The sequence below is a fragment of the Aptenodytes forsteri genome, unplaced genomic scaffold (genome assembly GCF_000699145.1).
Source record: "Aptenodytes forsteri isolate BGI_AS27 unplaced genomic scaffold, ASM69914v1 Scaffold142, whole genome shotgun sequence".
In the NCBI taxonomy this organism is placed as follows: domain Eukaryota; kingdom Metazoa; phylum Chordata; class Aves; order Sphenisciformes; family Spheniscidae; genus Aptenodytes; species Aptenodytes forsteri.
Genome location: NW_008794598.1, coordinates 3,936,864 through 3,957,110, shown reverse-complemented (window position 1 = coordinate 3,957,110; position 20,247 = coordinate 3,936,864). Strand labels below are relative to the sequence as shown.

General features: G+C 46.4%; 4 protein-coding genes across 4 annotated transcripts; 1 reads left to right on the top strand and 3 right to left on the bottom strand.

Moving 5' to 3' along the window:
• Nucleotides 1–336: 336 nt before the first annotated feature.
• TAF8 (TATA-box binding protein associated factor 8) lies at nt 337–5,806 on the top strand. Its single transcript, XM_009272812.2, has 7 exons — nt 337–502; nt 1,189–1,287; nt 1,579–1,641; nt 2,099–2,223; nt 2,542–2,689; nt 3,466–3,608; nt 4,065–5,806. The coding sequence occupies exons 1-7, from the start codon at nt 490–492 to the stop codon at nt 4,206–4,208; spliced, it is 735 nt and encodes a 244-aa protein (XP_009271087.1). The 5' UTR covers nt 337–489; the 3' UTR covers nt 4,209–5,806.
• A 1,863-nt stretch (nt 5,807–7,669) lies between these two features.
• Nucleotides 7,670–10,252, bottom strand: LOC103893703 (protein pitchfork). Its single transcript, XM_009272926.1, has 6 exons — nt 10,198–10,252; nt 9,677–9,819; nt 9,245–9,343; nt 8,551–8,684; nt 8,157–8,283; nt 7,670–7,738 (listed from the first exon to the last, which is right to left on the bottom strand). The coding sequence occupies exons 1-6, from the start codon at nt 10,250–10,252 to the stop codon at nt 7,670–7,672; spliced, it is 627 nt and encodes a 208-aa protein (XP_009271201.1).
• Nucleotides 10,252–12,358, bottom strand: LOC103893702 (protein pitchfork). The gene is made up of 6 exons (XM_009272925.1): nt 12,334–12,358; nt 11,836–11,978; nt 11,404–11,502; nt 10,710–10,843; nt 10,316–10,442; nt 10,252–10,263 (listed from the first exon to the last, which is right to left on the bottom strand). Exons 1-6 carry the CDS (start codon nt 12,356–12,358, stop codon nt 10,252–10,254), a joined length of 540 nt encoding a protein of 179 aa, XP_009271200.1.
• Nucleotides 12,359–12,925: 567 nt separating this feature from the next.
• LOC103893617 (acidic mammalian chitinase-like) lies at nt 12,926–16,480 on the bottom strand. The gene is made up of 9 exons (XM_019470347.1): nt 16,290–16,480; nt 15,584–15,749; nt 15,334–15,458; nt 14,729–14,852; nt 14,426–14,599; nt 14,066–14,081; nt 13,770–13,888; nt 13,529–13,670; nt 12,926–13,170 (listed from the first exon to the last, which is right to left on the bottom strand). Exons 1-9 carry the CDS (start codon nt 16,364–16,366, stop codon nt 12,926–12,928), a joined length of 1,188 nt encoding a protein of 395 aa, XP_019325892.1. The 5' UTR covers nt 16,367–16,480.
• Between the last annotated feature and the right edge of the window lie 3,767 nt (nt 16,481–20,247).

The window sequence follows — 20,247 nt, the reverse complement described above, 5'->3', positions numbered from 1 at the left end:
CCCGTGCATTCCCGCAGCCCCTCCGCTCAGCCCTGCCTTCAGCCCTGCCCGCAGCCCTGCCCGCAGCCCTACCTTCAGCCCTGCCCTCAGCCCTGCCCTCAGCTCTGCCCGCAGCCCTGCCTTCAGCCGTGCCTTCAGCCCTGCCTTCAGCCCTGCCTGCAGCCCTCCGCTGCATCACGGAGCCCGTCCCAGGGCAGCGCCCCGCAGCCCAGGGGGCTCGCCCTTCCCGGTAGCCGCTGCTGGGGCAAGCAGAGCTCTGGCCTCGCTCGCCGCAGCGGGTCTGGAGGTGGCTTCGTTTCTCTGAGCTGTCGTTTCGGGGCGGGGGGGGTCGGTCTGTGTCCGCAGAGGTCGGGCAGCAAGCACGCAACCACGCCTGCGGATAACTACTACCTGGCTCGGAGGAGGACCCTGCAAGTGGTGGTCAGCTCCTTGCTCACCGAAGCCGGCTTCGAGAGCGCTGAAAAGGCCGCGGTGGAGACGCTGACAGAGATGTTACAAAGCTGTGAGTGTCCAGCAAAGTCACGCTGGTCCCCTGAAGTTTCGCGTTTCTCTGTTTTCAAATTGGCCTTCACTCTCCCATTTTTTTGTTGCGTTTTTTTATTACCTTGTGTTAATGACGTTAGCAAAAGCGGAAGGCTGGACTGGTGGCTAGAGCGCAGCCCCGGAGCCGCAGGCTTCTGTGAGCGCGAGATGTTTGTCCGAACTCAGAAGTACTTATTTATCTTAGTGAGTACTCATTAGATAATCATTAGGTATCCTAATAAGCTCCACATACTGAGACGCTGCCAGAATAAATAGAGACAAAGTTCCAGACCTTTAGTCAGTTAAGGCTGTAGAAGTTCCTGTGTTTGGCAGCTCTGCTCCTACTCTTCCAGGTGATGTGCCTGGGATCTCTTTTTCTGAAATCAAGAGGTGATTAGGTTTTGTATTTTTTCACGCCTGTGATGCAGATTTGCCTTTTGCACTTGTGGAAAACATCTGACTCTCTGATCTTTAGTGTCTCCTTGCTTTGCACACGCTTTAACTTCAAATACGCAGGCTGTAAGACACTGGATTCCAGGAGATATTTTTCATTCCTTGATAAATTTGCTAAAAATTCAGGTCTCTGAAACCAGGGTTGGGCTGACACAGATGTGTGGTCACTGTCTGAATCGAATATGTGGTGGTGTTTTTTTCCACCCCCCCCAGATATTTCTGAAATTGGAAGGAGCGCAAAGTCCTACTGTGAACATACAGCCCGAACACAGCCTACGCTCTCCGATATAGTGGTTACTCTAGTGGAAATGGGTGAGTAGTTGACTGGTCCCGCTAATTCCAGCTGCCTGCATTGCAGAAGATGTGGGTGTGCTGCGTCGGTAGGAAAATCTGTCCCCCGTGTTTCTGATGCCCACTGCTCCGGGCCTCATGCAGGCGCTCAGATATCGCTGCTGTGGATGCAGTATGAATATATGCAGAGTACGTGATTTTCTTTCTCATGTAATTTGGAGCCCTTGGAAAAATTCTGGAGAAGCCTAAGAGAAGGGATTTTTGACAGGATAAACTCTTGGTGTGATTTCTGTTTCCTCTTTTGTATTTCAGGGTTCAATGTTGAAACGCTTCCTGCATATGCCAAGCGGTCCCAGAGGATGGTCATCACTGCCCGTATGTGGAAAATCCTTTCTCTTCTTACATAGGAAAATTGGAAATAATTCCGCATTCCTATCTGCTGGCATCCAGGGCTCCTGCTTTTCTGATGGATGATGCAGTCCAGTGCTCCTGGAAATGCAGTTTGTGTTAAGGATTCCTGTAATGACTGTGTAATAGGTGAAGGAAGGTACCCTCTGCCGAATCAGTTGCCTTTGCTTCAGCATCCTCATTGCACATGAGAATCCTCGAGACGGTTTTGTTCCTCTCGTGTAGGAGAGAGGGGTCAAGTAATCCTTGTTCCCTTTTGGGATGCCAAACACAACCTGAAACTATTGCTCGTGGGACGTGCTCTGTCCCTTTCATAGGACCTGGAGACATGGATCACAGCTCAGTATAAGCTAGCACCTTGTCCCTAACTCTTGGCAGAACGAAGCTGGCTGATTTGTGTGTGTGCATTTTTTTTTAACTGTAGCTCCTGTGACAAACCAGCCTGTGACTCCCAAAGCCCTGACAGCTGGACAGAACAAGCCACATCCATCCCACATTCCTGGCCATTTCCCTGAGTTTCCAGATCCTCACACTTACATCAAGACGCCAGTGAGTGAAAAAAGACTTCCGTGCCATTTGGGGTCTGTCTGCAGTCAATGACACCAGGAGTGGTGTATAAATATTTTTACTGTCGTGCTGGTACTGTTTATCCAAAACATTGTTTCTCCCGGCTTAATGTATTGCTTGTTGTTTGCGGGTTGCCCTTGCTGTAGATTTCTGACTGATTGACGTCTCATCCTGAAAATCTCTGCATGTTTAAGGTCAATGCTTGCCTGTAACATCTGCATCCTAGTAGTGTTTTGAGGTTCAGCTCTCTGCACTGCATCCACTAACGGTGTTCTTTTTTTTCTCCTCCCTGCTCCACAGACGTACCGGGAGCCAGTATCTGATTATCAAGTCCTACGGGAAAAGGCAGCATCTCAACGGCGCGATGTAGAAAGAGCTCTCACGCGTTTCATGGCTAAGACGGGAGAAACACAGAGTCTCTTCAAAGATGATGTTAGCACGTTCCCATGTGAGTTATCTAGGACACTTTGTGCTGTAAATGGCAGCTATCTAACTGAGTACACACTCTGTTACAGAGTTCTTGCTACTGCAGGAGGTGAGCACTGAAGGACCACATTGCGTTTGCCCTTCTGAGGCACTGGAAGGCAGGGAAATGAGGAATTTTCTGTTTAAAACGTGGATGATAAACAGAATCAAAGCCAAATGGTAGGCTTCCACCCTCACCAAAGGCTCACTTGCTTCTGCTGGTGGAGAAAGCCTTGGCTGATAGGTGCTAAATTTAAAGCTCATCCCAATCCTGACTCCGCCCCTCTGTAACTTTTGAACAAGTAATTTCTTCTCTCTCACATTTTTGTGGTAGGCAGTGGAGGTTTTCCTGTTTCTCTGTCTGCAGAGCAGTGATGAGAATTCCCACCTTCCCAAGGCTCACTGATGGCATCGATGTCAGTGTTATCTTAAGGGGGACTAAGTGATGCTGCAGCCTGTGAGATAATTGAACTTTTATGGAGGTCAGGAAGGATTTTTTGTGTTAGTATAATGCTGCGTCCTTAGCTGGAAACATAAAGGAGCCTCAGAAAATAGGAAATTAGAGACCGCTATCTTTTAGGGACAGCATATTTCATTCCTGATCCCTGGGAGCAGCAGGAAAAGAGTGTGTGTGTGTTTAAAACCAGGACCAGTGAAAGTGTTTGGTCTCTAAGTAACCAGTTGGCTTTGTGCTTCATAGTCTCTGACTTGAGGAGCCTTTTCCCAGCTTGCTGACTGTGTCCTTTTCCCTAACCCTAGTGATTGCTGCCAGGCCTTTCACTGTACCCTACCTGACAGCTCTTCTCCCCTCTGAGCTGGAAATGCAGCAAATGGAAGAAACGGATTCATCTGAGCAAGACGACCAGACAGACACTGAGAACCTCCCCCTGCACATGAGCACGGTACGCCCAGCCTGAGAGAGAAATGTCTCTCGGGCCTGACTTAAACATATGAAACCTGGTTCTTTGCCTGTCTTCCCTGCAGCTGGGCAGTGTGGGTGGAAAATGGCAGAGTGGGTTGCGTTTTACCAGGTGTAAATGACTAAACATTGTCATGGTTCTTTAACTTTCTGCAGGCTGCAATGCAAAATGAGGCTGGATCATGAGCTTTCAGTACAACCTTCATTTCAGTGTTAGGAGAGAGAGGATTGTCCTAGAATCCCGCTGTTCCCGAAGGGGATCTTCTTGTGTTAGAAATCAGGAGTCCTCACCTTTAATGCACCTCCTTGCGTGCTGCTGTTTATCTTGGCTGTTGATTATCTGTTTTGCCCATAGGTTACGTGGTTTGAACTTCTAAGCCTTGTTTAGCCTAACTTTGGTTGTTTATGCTTGTGTGTTTGTTTTCTTTTAATGTGGCAGGATGATTCAGGACCTGAAAAGGAGAATGCTTCAGTGTTACAGCAGAACACCTCCCTGTCAGGCAGTCGGAACGGGGAGGAAAATGTGATAGACAATCCCTACCTCCGGCCAGTGAAAAAGCCCAAGATCCGCAGAAAGAAGTGAGGTGTAGCCAGCTGGCTGCTCAGAGAAAGAGAAACCCGGGGGTTCCACCTCCGCTGCTGTGGGTGAGAGGCATGGAGCAAGACAGGAGAGGCAATCCGGCTGAGTGGCAGAAGCAGAAGAATGATCTCTCTCTGCCTAGTGAACTACACTCTCATCTTGGTTTGCAATGGTCCCTCTTTCCCCTCTGCTCTCCTGCTGACTTGGAATGGTCAATGGTCAATTGCCTTAAAAGCGTTGAAGGCTACCGGGTTACAGATGGGAATTGTCTCATTTACTTCGGTTTGTTCTCACTGTCGGCAGGATTTACTCTCTGAAGAGATGGGGGACACAAAGGTTCTGGCTGCTCAGTGCTTCCCAGCAGGCTCTACAGAATACAAAGGCATAATTCGTTTGTGGCTGTCTGGCAGGCTAGAAAAGAAACTTCTGCAATCGACCTTGCCTGGCCTTATAATGTAAGGAGCATGTATTAACAGAGACAGAAAAATCCCAGAGAGGTTTCTTTCTTTGGATTCTTGGCAGGTAAAAGCAAACAGACTTTTCTTTTATAAACTAAAGGCGTCTGATGTGTTGGTAAGAGAGTGAAGTGTAAATACAGAGCTAAGATGGCATTTTATTCTCACTTTTCTGACTGCAGCTGCACTTCTAACTTAAAAGCGCTAAGTGTGGTGTTTACCCTGTTCTGCTTTGAGATTATTTTTTAGCAGTATGAATGGCAAGATTTAACAGCTGCTTCAGGCTATTTTTCAGTTCTATTGTTAGTTTCAACACAGCACAACTCCTTTGAGAGTTCACACCTTCACCAGCTGTTTTGAAAGATGCTGTGCTGAAAAACTTGGAATATGGAATAAAGCTGTATTGATTGCAGTCCACAAGGCCATGCTATTGATCGCACTTTTTAATTTTGTCGGTTCTCAGATACGGGCTTTTATCAACAGAAGTTGCTCTTTTTTTTCGCCTTTATTTCTCCAGTGCAGAAGACTATTTCAGCAGTGAAAATGACTGGTGATGGGAGTATTGTAATTGTTAGCTGGTTCTGGAGGGCTTTGCTTTAATTTTCATTCAGCCTTTACTTAGGCAAAATATGGGTTAAATTTCTTTGACAAAAGACTCCTGTAGTTTGGTCCAGTCTCCCAAGCATCTCTTCTGGATGAAAATGTGGTGCTGGGAGAGGCAGCAAAAACTGCCTGCTACTGACTGCCAGGCAGGTCATGGTTTCCTAGAGTAGTAGCTGAATGCAAGAAGTCTGTTGCAGTCACTGGGGAGGTCAGAGTTATGTGTGTACATGTTCACCTCTGTTTAGTTAAGGCATCCTCCCAGGCCTCCCTCTTCCCCTGGCGCCCAGGGAGGAGGAGGTTAAAAAGGAGTAATTGTTTCAGTGAGAACAGAGGTGTTCCTGCCAAACAATTTGAAATGACATCTCTAGCAAAAAAGTCCTGCATGTGCCATTGTCACTTCTGCTGGTGCCTTGGTTGTACAGAATAACAAATGTACAGAGACATTGTGTATGTATGTATATATAAAAATTTATATCTTTTTACTTGGATGAAGCATTTTTCGTAATGAGAAAATCCCTCGCTGGGTAGGGGAAAAATGTAGGACGAAAATAGTAATTTTTATGTTCATAATAAAAGAAATTTTATCTCCTACAAGCAAAACTGGCTGAGTCCTTAAAGTTTCAGGAATGGAAAAGCACCTGAATTGAGCCTGAGTGTGTTTTCAGTGGGGTGTACAAGTGGTAGGAAGTTCATGTCCTTGCCTCTGCATCTCTTCCTTTCTCCACAGCAACACTTGATAGCTGAGAAGGTTGGGAATTTTCCGACAAAAACTTTGGTTCGTTAGAAATATGTTCAGTGAGGACAAAGTGCCTTTTGAAATAGCATCAGTTTTGCAAAAGCTTTAGTAGAAGGTTTCGCCAATCACAGGTGCAACATGTGGTTGAGAAGAACTGCAGAATCATAGGTACTGCTTACTTTCTTTTACATCTTCTCTTACACATGTATTTTTCTCCTGATTAGAAAGCCAAGACAGATGGAGGTAAAGAATGCAATATCAGCCATGAATACAAAGGTGAAGCCTTAAACAGCCATAAACCCCAGGTCTTAGGACAGTACAATTTCCAGTGAGTCATACCCCCTCCTTCAAAAGATTGCACCAAAAGGAGCAACTGCGAATCAGCAAGTGCATCCCTTTTTGACAGCTGCAGCTACAAAGCAGTCTGTTGTGGTTGGGAGGGAAGGGGCCAAGGTGCCTAGAAAAGACAGGTCGTGAGCAGCTGTTGTTGTGCGTATGTGAGAGCGCTCGAAGACCGAAAGTGGGAAATTGGAAGAATGCATTTTGGTTTTATAACTGAAATTGGGCTACAGGTGGAATTTGCTACAGAAAGAGCTAAACAGACCCAGAAAATTTGAAAGCCTGCATGGTGGCTGGTAGTTATACCGAGAATGAATGTTGCCTGCTCTTAGTTTTCCCCTGAGATTGAATCAAGCTTGTGATCAGACAGATTTAAGTCTGTGTGTGAAGGTTTGCAAACTTTTATAGAAATCCCTAGGGTCTGAGTTGTACATTACAGAAACAACTGATATGAATACCAGCACCTTTCTGTTTCAGACTAAATTTATTTTTGTGGCCAGATTCTTAATTAGCAGCATGTTGCTTGCTCCTTGATTAAGAATATCTTCCTCATGTCAGTAGGCAAAAGCTAGTAATGCAAACGTACGTCTTGCAGGCCATCTGCTCTAACCTGTCCCAGCGCAGCCTCTTTCCCTAGGACGTTTGCCGTGTGCTACTTTAATATAGTTGCTGGCTCTGCACAAAGCCATTATACTCTCTCTGAACATACCTGAGGGGGCAGCACAGTACTGGTGGCTGTGCCACGAACGCCCCCATGTTTCTCAGCTCTCCTCAGGCTGTGGGTGAACCCCTGGGCCTGGCCTGGAGCCTCTGTTGGAGATGAGAAGATGGTGGTGAGGCGGCCAGAGGAGGCAGGTGGCTGCTGAGAAGATGGTAGTGTTCACTCCCAGTGCTGAGGAGACAGGGCAGCAGCCGAACTGCTCTCTAGCTGCATTAATCTGGCTGCTCTCCGGTGCCAGCGAGGGCTGTATTTTGGGGGGAAAAGCCCCCTGCGGTGAGGGAAGCCATGTCGGGGAGGGTGGTGAGGTGAGGGTGTTTCCATGGTGACCCAGAGAAAATGGCTGCCAGCCCTGCCTGGGCCAAGGGGCCGAGGGAAGCAGGGCTGAGGGCTGCTGTGCGCAGGACCCAGCGGCACCCAAACACCCGCAGAGGCAGCAGACACCTGGCGCGATACCAGGTAAGCACAACTAGTGGCATTTCTTTTTGAAATGGTTTTATTTGGAGAGGCTGGGTAGTGCAGATGAATGTTTTCCACGAGTGGGTGGGAAGCGGAGGCGAGGCCTGAGGTGCCCCGCTGGAAGGGGAGGACATGTGGTGGCAGCCCTGGCTCCTCAGCTGTAGTATAAACTCAGGTAGGCCACTCGGTCCCGGTGTTTCCTGAATTCTCTGTCTATGGTCAGCTAAAAGACAACTATTATCCATTAGAAATTAGCAATGACAATTGCTTCAGAAAAGTGCAGGAAGATGTGAAATGGTGTTGAGAACCTTAACCTATGTTTTAAATCAGAAAGGTTTTCTTTTCGGCAGAGCTACACGGGGAAGTCTGTCCTCTGGTTCTCTCACTTTGTGGATGGAGGCTCCCAGAGCAAATTTCTTAATAGAAGTTTTTTTTGAAGGACTGTAACTGTTTTTGCAAACCAGCATTTTCTGATAGAAAATCGCTTTGTATCTTGTGCCCCAGGCTAGTAGAGCCACGTACCCAGCAGGCCAGTGAGGAAAGGATGACAAAACATAGTGCAAATGCGTTGAAGTCATCATATGATTTCCTTTGTCAGAAGCACTGAGCCAGGAATAACATCCCCTTATCCCTGTCCTTACCTTCTGTACCTCCATTTTTAGCATCCTCTTTGCTGGCATTGGCACTAAAGACCAGTCTGGAGACCCAAACTTCATTGGCCAAGTGATTTTTTTGTGTAATTGCTTGTCTGCTTCGTAAGTTCCAGGTCTAAAGAAAACAGGCACAAAGTACCTCATTTCTGGAGCTGGTGTATGATGTTTATAATACCGGAATTTACCATCCCTACCTCAATCCATGGGAGAAATGCATGTTGTGGTATTCTAGTCATCATGCTAAGTTAAAGACTAAAGCAGGGGAGCTTTTTGAAGATAAAGCATTACTGGGAACTCAGTTACCTATCTCCCATTTGTTTCAGTATTTCTCTGCTAGTACACCTGCTTATTATTAAAAGTGTAAGAAAATGAGTTACACTACCCAGGGAAAAATTCTTTATCTGAAGGCTTATCTGGAAATCGTGGTGTCTTAATGGAAAATGGAGCATAGGCAGGCTGGCATTTTCTCTCTTTCTTCCAGAATGACTGGTACATTGCTGGGCCAGGAGTCACAGTCTGCAAGAGATAAAATTTCTATATGGAAGATTTTGTTCTGCAAACCATTCCTACATGCTCTGATCAGCAGCCACCTGGGCATTACAGACCTGCTGTTCAATGCATGCTTTGGCTACTCTGATAGTATAAAAAAATCAGAACAAGTCAGTTATGCACACCTTACTCCTTACCCAGTATGTCCTGTGATGTCTCTCCTAATACATTGTTATTCTAGAGAAGTTGGGCCAGAAAACAATAGCATGTTTGTTCAGGTAGTACAGCTGAGCTCCCTCCCTCATTTTGCCTCAATAAGTACATTTACATGTGTGTGTATGTGATACAAAGGAATGTGTATATACAAATACATGTGTCGACGCTGCCAGAGCTCAGATGATCAGTCATCAGTCTCTAGGCTCAACACCTCCCACTAGACTAATGTGTAAGGAGATCTGTAGCTACCGTATATATTAAGTTGGAGGCAGCCCCAGCAAATGTGATTGAAACTAATAGTTTATGTTGGGAACAGCCTACAAATTCTTGCAAAGCTGCAGCTCTGCCACTTTTAAGTGTGCTTTTCTTACCTGTGGCTCTGGTATGAAACGCTGAGCTGTCCTCGCTCCTATCACATAGCCTTTCTTGCTCAGTGGTTTGTTTTCCAAAGAGTATCCGAGGCTGCTTCTCTGCAATTCCAAAGCAGCAGTGTCTTACTGATGTTTTTAAGATACCATTTGCATCAGGGAAGGGCAGAAGTACATGAGCAGCAGATGTTATTCCTATTAATTCCTCTAATTTCTCACTAACGTAGAGCGCTAGGGCAGCTGGAGCTTTGAGGACTGGTAGGTTTGGAAGGGGAGGGGAATTTCTGTTTTCTAGGTATATGTGGAGACCTTGTACAATGGGTTTGCAGGGCAGGTGTGGGGGACTCTGTGCCTGGCTGGCCATGGTCCTATTGCTCCTGTACTGCATGTCTTTTGTGAAGGAAAAGCTCTGAGCACGAAAACTGAACAACTTACCTCTTGACTCAGGTAACAGCCTGGCCCAAGCGAAGGGTCTCCCCTCATGCCTATGAGCTGGATTCCCAGCCTGTCTGGGGCGTGATGGAGAGGGAACATTTTCCGCTCTTGACATGACCCAAATGAGATCCGCTTCTGCACATCTGTGAGACCAGGAAAGGGAAATGCCAACAGTGTGATAAACCCATGCGGAGGTGACCACTTGCTGCTTTTTTTCTTTCTTAAGGGTCTGCTGCTCTCTGCCTGAGGCCAACCATCCCCTTATCTCCCAGATAGGAATTTCCCCTGACCCTGGCTATTTGTGAGGGGTCTGCCCTGATTTAAATCAGAAAGGTTTTCTTTTCGGCAGAGCTACACGGGGAAGTCTGTCCTCTGGTTCTCTCACTTTGTGGATGGAGGCTCCCAGAGCAAATCTCTTAATAGAAGTTTTTTTTGAAGGACTGTAACTGTTTTTGCAAACCAGCATTTTCTGTTAGAAAATCGCTTTGTATCTTGTGCCCCAGGCTAGTAGAGCCACGTACCCAGCAGGCCAGGAGGAAAGGAGGACAAAACATAGTGCAAATGCGTTGAAGTCATCATATGATTTCCTTTGTCGAAGCATTGAAGCCAGGAATAACATCCCCTTATCCCTGTCCTTACCTTCTGTACCTCCATTTTTAGCATCCTCTTTGCTGGCATTGGCACTAAAGACCAGTCTGGAGACCCAAACTTCATCGGCCAAGTGATTTTTTTGTGTAATTGCTTGTCTGCTTCGTAAGTTCCAGGTCTAAAGAAAACAGGCACAAAGTACCTCATTTCTGGAGCTGGTGTATGATGTTTATAATACCGGAATTTACCATCCCTACCTCAATCCATGGGAGAAATGCATGTTGTGGTATTCTAGTCATCATGCTAAGTTAAAGACTAAAGCAGGGGAGCTTTTTGAAGATAAAGCATTACTGGGAACTCAGTTACCTATCTCCCATTTGTTTCAGTATTTCTCTGCTAGTACACCTGCTTATTATTAAAAGTGTAAGAAAATGAGTTACACTACCCAGGGAAAAATTCTTTATCTGAAGGCTTATCTGGAAATCGTGGTGTCTTAATGGAAAATGGAGCATAGGCAGGCTGGCATTTTCTCTCTTTCTTCCAGAATGACTGGTACATTGCTGGGCCAGGAGTCACAGTCTGCAAGAGATAAAATTTCTATATGGAAGATTTTGTTCTGCAAACCATTCCTACATGCTCTGATCAGCAGCCACCTGGGCATTACAGACCTGCTGTTCAATGCATGCTTTGGCTACTCTGATAGTGTAAAAAAATCAGAACAAGTCAGTTATGCACACCCTACTCCTTACCCAGTATGTCCTGTGATGTCTCTCCTAATACATTGTTATTCTAGAGAAGTTGGGCCAGAAAACAATAGCATGTTTGTTCAGGTAGTACAGCTGAGGTCCCTCCCTCATTTTGCCTCAATAAGTACATTTACATGTGTGTGTATGTGATACAAAGGAATGTGTATATACAAATACATGTGTCGACGCTGCCAGAGCTCAGATGATCAGTCATCAGTCTCTAGGCTCAACACCTCCCACTAGACTAATGTGTAAGGAGATCTGTAGCTACCGTATATATTAAGTTGGAGGCAGCCCCAGCAAATGTGATTGAAACTAATAGTTTATGTTGGGAACAGCCTACAAATTCTTGCAAAGCTGCAGCTCTGCCACTTTTAAGTGTGCTTTTCTTACCTGTGGCTCTGGTATGAAACGCTGAGCTGTCCTCGCTCCTATCACATAGCCTTTCTTGCTCAGTGGTTTGTTTTCCAAAGAGTATCCGAGGCTGCTTCTCTGCAATTCCAAAGCAGCAGTGTCTTACTGATGTTTTTAAGATACCATTTGCATCAGGGAAGGGCAGAAGTACATGAGCAGCAGATGTTATTCCTATTAATTCCTCTAATTTCTCACTAACGTAGAGCGCTAGGGCAGCTGGAGCTTTGAGGACTGGTAGGTTTGGAAGGGGAGGGGAATTTCTGTTTTCTAGGTATATGTGGAGACCTTGTACAATGGGTTTGCAGGGCAGGTGTGGGGGACTCTGTGCCTGGCTGGCCATGGTCCTATTGCTCCTGTACTGCATGTCTTTTGTGAAGGAAAAGCTCTGAGCACGAAAACTGAACAACTTACCTCTTGACTCAGGTAACAGCCTGGCCCAAGCGAAGGGTCTCCCCTCATGCCTATGAGCTGGATTCCCAGCCTGTCTGGGGCGTGATGGAGAGGGAACATTTTCCGCTCTTGACATGACCCAAATGAGATCCGCTTCTGCACATCTGTGAGACCAGGAAAGGGAAATGCCAACAGTGTGATAAACCCATGCGGAGGTGACCACTTGCTGCTTTTTTTCTTTCTTAAGGGTCTGCTGCTCTCTGCCTGAGGCCAACCATCCCCTTATCTCCCAGATAGGAATTTCCCCTGACCCTGGCTATTTGTGAGGGGTCTGCCCTTTGGATGCCTGTTCCCTGCTGCCGCAAAGGCTTCTTTTTCCCCAGCCTGAGCAAAGAGTAGCCTAGCAGCCCGGTTGTGGGGAAGGTTGCTGGGGAAGCCTGATGCCACTGGGGATCTGCGCGAGAAGGAAAGCCCTTGTGCCCACAGCCCCACTGGGTGCACGCACTTCGCACGGCTCACCTCTTGGCTCCCACTCCGCTGCCATGCTGCCCTGCCAGAGAGTCAGGATGTGTGTGTACTCCAGTTGCTATAGACACGGAGCAGGGGGTGCTGGAGGGAATGCTGGCGATGGCAACGCCTGAAGGGTGCAGGGAAAAGAGGAGGATTAATAACGTCCCTGTGGATTGCACTGTGCTGGCTCCTACACTGAGGAGCTGCTGTTTTCACACTGTAAGTCAGTAGGGGAGAGGTCTTGGGGGAAGCAGCCTATAGGTTGTGCTGCCAGGACCCTTCTCTGTTATCTCTCTTGTGACGCAGCCTGATCTGCCCCGTTGTCTGCTCTCTGTCTTTTTCCCTGTGCCTGGCTGTCATGGTAAGGCAGCAAGAAACCCCTGGAAAATGCCATACCGGAATTAAGTCCGGCTTGTGGATTCAGGCCCTTCCCTGAGCACAAGTGTGAGTAGCATGAGGGAATCAGGGAGCATCAAAATATTAAGAACGAGATAAGTTCAAACAGTGAGGATTGTTGCTTTTGCAGAACACTTTATTTAATCATTCTTATTCCATGCAATTAGATCAGAGGGGTCTGTTTGCTGTAATAGCACTGGTATCTTCATGGCCAGTTGCAGCAGGAGCAGCTGGTATCAAAGACGAGACTGTCATCGCAGCTCCGCACAAAGGTTTCACCATTAATGCGGTTGTAGAAGATGCTCTTATTGGTTGGATCTGCACAGATGCCGTTGGCCTTGCCAGCACCAAAGTCGCTAACACCAGAGCCCCCGCTTCCACTCCCACTTCCACCTGTAGTACAGGGAGCTTCACTGACTGGAGGACTGGGCTGAGTTGGAGGCACACAGTCTGAAATAAAAGCAGGAAAGGGCTTATTTTTGTGTTGACAGTCTCTCAGCTCTCCCCTCCCTTCATAGGCCCTTTAGTGGTGGGGTCAGCTGTTAAAGTGTGTTTCCCCAAAGGCTGGCCTGGCTCACACCAGGCCTTTGAAACATCTGGACCCAGGTCCAATTTACAATCTCCCTCTTTTATGCCAGGGGATATAGAGTGAAGGGATCTTTCCAGGGCAATCTCTAGTTGTGGCTCCCACAGAAAGTCTTTATCCACCAAGGCTCCAGAGATAAAGGTTCACATGTCTCTGAAGCCCTACATCAGCAGTGAGCTAGGGAGTCACCTTCAAGAAGCACACACTACTCAAGCTACTCACCGCCATTTTGCAGACCAAGACCATTCTTCAGAGTGGTGATCAGGGGATATTTACCTTCTTTGCAGAAAGTGCCAGTGAAGTCATCCAGATCAAGGGCCCAAACCATAGCACCTCTAAAACTGTTCATCTTCAGCCAGTCAACCTGTTCAGTGCCAGGGGAGAAATCCCTATTACTCCTGGGACCTGCTACTGCAGAAGGCCTCCTGCCTTATTATTAGCACAGCCACACATCCCATCATGCCTCGATGTTGAAGCTCTTGGTGGTGTCATAGCCAACCCATTCGTTGCCCTTGTAGGCATAGGGCACATCCCGGGGGGCATCCCAAACCTGGGTGGTCCCGAATTCAAGAGAGTGCAGATCTAGGGAGAAGGGCCAAGAGGTGGAATTTTACTGAGTATCATACAAAAATGGAAAAGTCCAAGCTCTGCCATTACCTTGACTTTATTCTCTAGTTTTGTGTCATTTATCTGGTCCCCGAGAATAAATAACTTTTTCTTAGCTTTTGTGAAATGAGCTTAAGAAGTTCCAAGGCTTACTTGGACACATTAGATACTACTGGGAAAAGATCAAGTATAACATCCCCTTCCTACTCCTTGCCTTACGGACACTAGAAATAATATTAGTAATTTCTCTTATTGTACTGGAGGATTCATCTTTCTATTTCAGAAAGGCCTATTCATCAGTATCAAACCCTTGCTCCTAAACTGCGTAGTGATATTCAGTTTATGAACAAGACATTTGTTTTCAGGCGCAGATTCTCTCTACTATTTTAATTCGCGTTTCTTCTGCAATTCTGCGGACAGTTTTGTGTCTGAGGTAGCCATTCAGAAAGCTCCATGGGTGCCTTCCTTAAAATGATTTGAGAAATTAATGTGATTAGAATACACGTACCTCACAGTAAGCCAGTGTCCTGGCCTCCTGTGTCCAGCTGGACCAGGTCCCGATGCTGGTGCACCGAGACCATTGTCAGACGGGTTTTGCAGTGTGAAGGTATTTTCGTACGTTGGGAATCCAACAACTAGTTTCTCAGCTAGGGCACCATTGCTCTTCCAATAATTCATAGCATATTCCTATAAGAAAACATTACTGTTCAAGTCTTTGCCAGGATTTGTAGGCAGGATGATGAATTTCTAAACTTCTCATCACTGGTGTGATCACAGACCTGAGATTTGTGACACAGTCTCGCAAAATATCCTCACAGCATTGAAGTAGATGTAGTCACCAGTGTCAGCAGGGCCTTCGTACAGAGGGCTGTTGTCCCCAGTGTTTCTATCCCAGGAGCCATGGAAGTCGTAAGTCATCACATGGATGTAGTCCGAGTACCTGTGGAGAATGTTGCTCGCATCCATCTCCTGGCCTGCTCAGTCACCAAGACCTGATTGTTCCTTTAGTGCTGGCCGTTTACCCCATCACACCCCTAGCCATGTCCCTACTTTCTGCAAATCTGGTTTCTTCAAGACCTTTTTTGAGCTGGCCTTGTAAGTGCTGGAGCCAATTCTCTCCTCCAGAGGAGGGAGGCAGAGGTCAAGGCAGAGTGGGAATTATGCTGGTATTCTGGGAACCGAGATGTTCCCCGATGGCATTGAGTGGCTGGAGCCAGCCTGTTGTTACGCTTCCCTTCCTGAGGTGTCCCCTTCCCCACCAAACAAGCACCACTCTCATAGCATTCTTGCCTTACACAAAAGAGTAGGGACCCCACAAGCAATGAGGTTGGTTTCTGCCAGATAATGGCACAGTTTCCCTTAACTGCTTGAAGGAAGACCACTTAAGTCACAGAAATGATACCCGAGGGTTTGCTACTCACTTTCCAAGCTCAGGAATCTGGTAGCCAGCCTGAATGCTGGAAAGTCCTGCAGCAACAGCAGCGGTGATCATGAGACGGGGCTCGTTGACCTGTGTGGCTTCCTGCTCAAAGGCTGCAGGCATTTCCTGAGGGATGCCAAGAAACAGCTCTCACCATGGATGCTCTGGGCTGAGGCTTTGCAGGTGCCCAGGGCTCTGGCCAGAGCTGTACAGAGCAGAGGGCTTGACCAAACCCTTTTGTTTCAGCCTACCTTAACCAGGATGGTAAAGAGAGTCTTGTCCTGGGGTGGGCTGCCCCTGGACCCAGGGTATTCCCAGTCAATGTCCAGCCCATCAAATTGATACTGGCGCAGGAATTTGATGACGGACTTGATGAAGGTCTGGCGGTTCTCAGGAGTGGAAACCATTGTGGACAACCTAGGGAAGCAGAGCAGGACAGAGTTGGGGTTTGGTTGGTGCCTCTTCTCCCCTCTCCCTCCCTTTCCAAGGTGCTGTTATGGGAAGGAGATGGTTTGAACTTACTTGTCTGTCCCAAAATTCCATCCTCCGACAGAGCGCAGAGTCTTCAGATTTCTGTTCCTGCAAAGGGAGGGACAGGAACGTATTTCACTACAAGGAATGGTTTAGTCTTACCAATTTCTAATGTTACACAACAGACCAACATAGAGCACAATGCTCTTGCTTTTCTTGAAAGTGTCTGGTGTAGCTGCCTTTGTAGGGTGTGATCTCTTGGTGTGAAACCCAAAGAGCAAGTCCAGAGCACACTGAGTCGCTGTCACCATCCTCAGAGGACCAGTGCTGGCAGCCTGCCCTGCCCTGCCCCGCCCTCCCCATCACTATCTGCCTCTTCTCCTTGGCATCCCTCAACCGTGGATTGCACTGCCATTGTGCAGAGAACAGCTGCTGGGCAGGACCTGAGAGAGAGAACAAGTGATGCCCTTTGCTCTTGGTACATACTGGTTCTTCAAGCCGTTGAAGGATTTGTAAAGGGCCCCGTCGTTCCATTCATAAATTGTGATCTTATTGTTGGACATCCCAGCAAAGGCTTATAGCAGGTGAGTGCACAGGCACGGGTCAATGGCTGGCATGAAACTTCCCAGGCCAGGCCTATATTGGGCCCAGTTGGTGAAGTAGCATGACAGCACATAGGCAGTGCCTGCAGAGAAATAGAGGAGATGTGGTAGGGTGATAAAAGAGCAGAGAGGACATGCCTCTGAAATGCAGAAGGACTTGATCTTAAAGGTATTTTCCAACCTAAATGATTCTTTGATTCTATGCACGCTGGCCTGGTACCTAGCTGCATGGGGCCATGTTATTTCCTACGACCATCCTTCAAGTCACATAGGAAAGGCAACGGTGCCCTGGGCTGCACTTAGGAGTAAGTAACTACATAAAGGGGATCTAATCAGAAATGATTGGGCAATGTTTCCTTGCAGGGTAAGGAGTTCAGAGGAAGTGAGGTAGGGCTGGTTATCCCTCTGGGAACTGGCTCTCCAAGGATAATAATGCATTTCTTTCCTTCCTACTTTGTTTCAGTAGATGAGTTGGTCTAGGATCCTCCTACACCCTTAAACTCATGAATCAGGGTGGTTCTGAGTGCTGGGTCTCTTCCCCAAACTGAATCTTTCTGCTTTGCTGCCAAGCAAGGAAGAACAGAGGCAGAAGGGATCTCTGGTGAAGTGCCTGGAAGGTGGAAGGCTCTTTGCGTGTTCGCTATGCTGCCTCTTTGACCTGCCTTTGAAAGCTTCTGCAAAGACCGAGCTAGTAACTGCACTCATGCTTCATTCAAGCTGAGCAGGAAGGGGCTGCTAAGAGGAAGCTTGCATGAAAGCAAGCAACGTATTTGCACTTTAGATTGAGCATGCCATGCTTCGTCAAGCTTTTGTCTTCAGAGACACCATCACTCTGTGCCTGCCTGCCTCTCCTTCCTCCCCCATGGCTAGTGAAAGAATTAGCTATAAGTCTGTTCCAGTTGCCTGTATGTGCCATAACTGAGAAGGGTTTGGTAGAGTTGTTTTTGGGGTAGAAAGCACATACCTATCTGGGTGTTCAGCAGAAGGACCAGACCTTTAAAGAAAAAAGTGTGGGATTAGTCTTTGGGCTGAGCAATACAAAGCTCTTGTGCAGGACTGGCCTGAACCCAATATAACCTGTACCCAAGGTCACTGTTCATTCTGGGGGAAGTGGAGACTGAGACAAAGAAGTCATGTTTTGTCAAAAGCCTAATCTGAACTTGCTTGAGATTGTTGTATTTTCTTGAAAAAACACACAAGAATCTGGTTTCTCAAGCATAGGTCAGTTGAGTGTTCATATGGAAGCGGGTACAATTTGTGGAATGATTTAATGTAGAAATGTACAAAAGAAATTGAATTCACAATGCAGTATTCTGATTTTTTGGTGGGTTTTGTGTTCATAAAGCACTTTTCAATTTCAGTTAGCAACAAATTCTATCAATTTTTAAAGCATAAAATATCCACGAGTAGTACTGAAAAATATAACTATGCCTCCTGAAAGTAATTGCTATATCTTTTCTTTTGACAGGAGAGTGAAACATCTTTAACTCCCAAAAATCTCTTGTATAACCACCCAATATAGCGAAACATCCACAAATACTCATCATAAAGGCGGAGGATGAAGTTATGAAGCAGGACTTAAAGGTGAGCAAAATGAGCTTGGCCATCTTTGCATTGGAGGAATTGCATGCAGTCTGTTTTTTGCTTATATATGCTTCTCTCATTTCATGCAAGTCTTGTATCAACAAACATGCACAAATATTATGAAACTTGGTAAAGATCACTATCACAAAAAATTATACCAGTACAGTGGGCCTTAACACTCCAGCTGGAGACACCACTATTATCAGGCTGTGCCATGGCGTGGTGCTGCAAGAGTAGTTGAAGAACAAGATTAGATGGCTTTTCTTCTTAGAAATTTTGTTAACAGCGACAGGCTTTGTGTCAACACTGGCGATTACACAGTGATAGATGGCTGAAGCGTTCACCTTGTGCTGTCATTGTGTCTGCCCGGAGGTGGTAGGCACTGCCAAACCAAAGGTGGTTTACAAGGGGTTTGTCTCCTTGGCTGGGGCAGTCAGCGAGGCAGGAGTGAGTAGGGCTTAGGCTCACAGCAATGGGCTTTTCGGAGGACACAGGAACTGGGCTCACTTGCTGTAGGCAAACTGTCTGTCAGGATCCAGGGGGCTTTGTGATCTGAGCTGTTGCTTGCCCACACCATCTGAGCTTGTTGTCACTTCAGGGAAGCGGAGAGGGTTTCCTGGTGTCCCATCAGTAAAGGAAAACCAAGTCAGCTTCTGCCGAGTCGTTCTCCCACTTGCCAAGATAATTTTCTTCAGGGAAAAGCACTATTTTTTGGAGGTCAAGCTCTACAAGAGAGACCCCAGGGACAGAGGATCATGCGGGTTGCATTTCCTCCCGCACTTACTCCCTCCTCTTCTTTGTCAACTGTTTCCTGAACTGAGAGACCTCTGTGTTGCTGAAAGGTTCTGAGGAGGAAAAGGGTAATGTTTGGAGGGAAGACATAGAGGTAAGCTCTTTCTGCCAGCTTGCTAAATTTTTCCTTCGCCTCTTGGGAGAATTATTTCATCCTATGCTTAAATTCTCTTTAATGGGCTGGAAAAAAACAGCTGTGCGTGAAGGAAATCACGATGATTAACTTTTTAGTGTGAAGCACTTTAAGGGTGTTAAATATGATCTGGCACTATGGTAAAATGTGATAAACTCTTTCTTTCAAACCCATGCTCTACACTTGGCTAGGTAGTGCTTTCTGATACACTCTGAGAGATCTGTATGGGAACCTCATTTCCTTATGAGCTAGAAGGGCTGAATCTCCTGAGAAATCAGCATGCTCTCTCTCACTTAGCAACAGTACAGCCTTGTCTGATACTAGCAGCGTTAGTTTTCAGCTCTTTCATTTTTGTCAGCTAGTCTCATAAAAACCTCTCACTCCCAAAGAATCATCTAATTCCATGAATTAAACGAAGGAAGAAATTGAGTTAAAGGAAGAGGTTTCCCTGCACATCCAGCTTCTCAATTTGCAATTAAGGGCACCTTGAAAGCACTGCAGGAGGCAAAATAAAAGCAAAATAAAAGTATTAGCATGTAGTCTTAACTAAGGAGAGCATCTTCCTCCTGTTTTACAAGAATCTTGTAGTCAGTGGCTGGGTACTATCAGCAATTAAAATATCCAACAGTAGGTGTCAATGTTGCTTGCTCTTCCCAACCGTATAGATGGAGTGCTTTTTAGCAGTCTTCTGATAACATTTCAAGAAGACATGCGCTTGCAGGCCAGAAAGCTTAGTTGCTGCTCCTCTTTGTTTAATCACAAATAGAGATCTGAGATTAACAGGACATTTTTTGCACTTTCAAATAGAAATGGAATGCTTCGTTCTTGCTACAGAAAAATAACCAGGAAAAAGGCTAAACTTTGTTCAGTTCATTTTTCCAGAGCTGTATAACCTACATAAGACATGACTATCTTAGAGTGAAAGAGGAGCTATTAAAGACAGCTGTCCAAAAACTAGCCTAACCTTGCAACATGTCAGGATGCCTATTAAGATATTAGTCATTTTGTTGATATGCCCAGGAACCACATCCCCTATAAAAGAGCATCCCAGTGCCTTGGCAGGGTACTGATAAATCTATGTGTTTTGGCTATCTCAAATGTTTAAGTCACTTGCTTGTATCTCTGACAAAGAATGTAGGCTCACCTTCTGTCTCTTCCACCTTTTCTTACCAGCTGTTGTGGTTTAACCCGGCAGGCAGCTAAACACCACACAGCCGTTCACTCACTCCCCCTCTCCCAGTGGGATGGGGGAGAGAATCGGGGAAAAAAAAGTAAAATTCGTGGGTTGAGATAAAGACAGTTTAATAGGACAGAAAAGGAAGGGAAAATAATA

Bases quoted from the DNA above. Each gene is read 5' to 3' on its own strand.
- TAF8 (XM_009272812.2), top strand. The intron at 2,224-2,541 runs GTGAGTGAAAAA...CCTGCTCCACAG, and splicing joins ACACTTACATCAAGACGCCA to ACGTACCGGGAGCCAGTATC. The intron at 3,609-4,064 runs GTACGCCCAGCC...TTAATGTGGCAG, and splicing joins TCCCCCTGCACATGAGCACG to GATGATTCAGGACCTGAAAA.
- LOC103893703 (XM_009272926.1), bottom strand. From the start codon at position 10,252: ATGACTTCAACGCATTTGCACTATGTTTTGTCCTCCTTTCCTCCTGGC. The intron at 9,820-10,197 runs GTACGTGGCTCT...CTGGTCTCACAG, and splicing joins CTTTCCTCCTGGCCTGCTGG to ATGTGCAGAAGCGGATCTCA. The intron at 8,284-8,550 runs GTAGTGTAACTC...TGTTTTCTTTAG, and splicing joins GATAAAGAATTTTTCCCTGG to ACCTGGAACTTACGAAGCAG.
- LOC103893702 (XM_009272925.1), bottom strand. From the start codon at position 12,358: ATGGCAGCGGAGTGGGAGCCAAGAG. The intron at 10,844-11,403 runs GTAAGAAAAGCA...TATCTCTTGCAG, and splicing joins GTTTCATACCAGAGCCACAG to ACTGTGACTCCTGGCCCAGC. The intron at 10,443-10,709 runs GTAGTGTAACTC...TGTTTTCTTTAG, and splicing joins GATAAAGAATTTTTCCCTGG to ACCTGGAACTTACGAAGCAG.
- LOC103893617 (XM_019470347.1), bottom strand. From the start codon at position 16,366: ATGTCCAACAATAAGATCACAATTTATGAATGGAACGACGGGGCCCTT. The intron at 15,459-15,583 runs GTAGGCTGAAAC...GGCATCCCTCAG, and splicing joins TCTTTACCATCCTGGTTAAG to GAAATGCCTGCAGCCTTTGA. The intron at 14,853-15,333 runs GTGAGTAGCAAA...CATTCTCCACAG, and splicing joins CAGATTCCTGAGCTTGGAAA to GTACTCGGACTACATCCATG.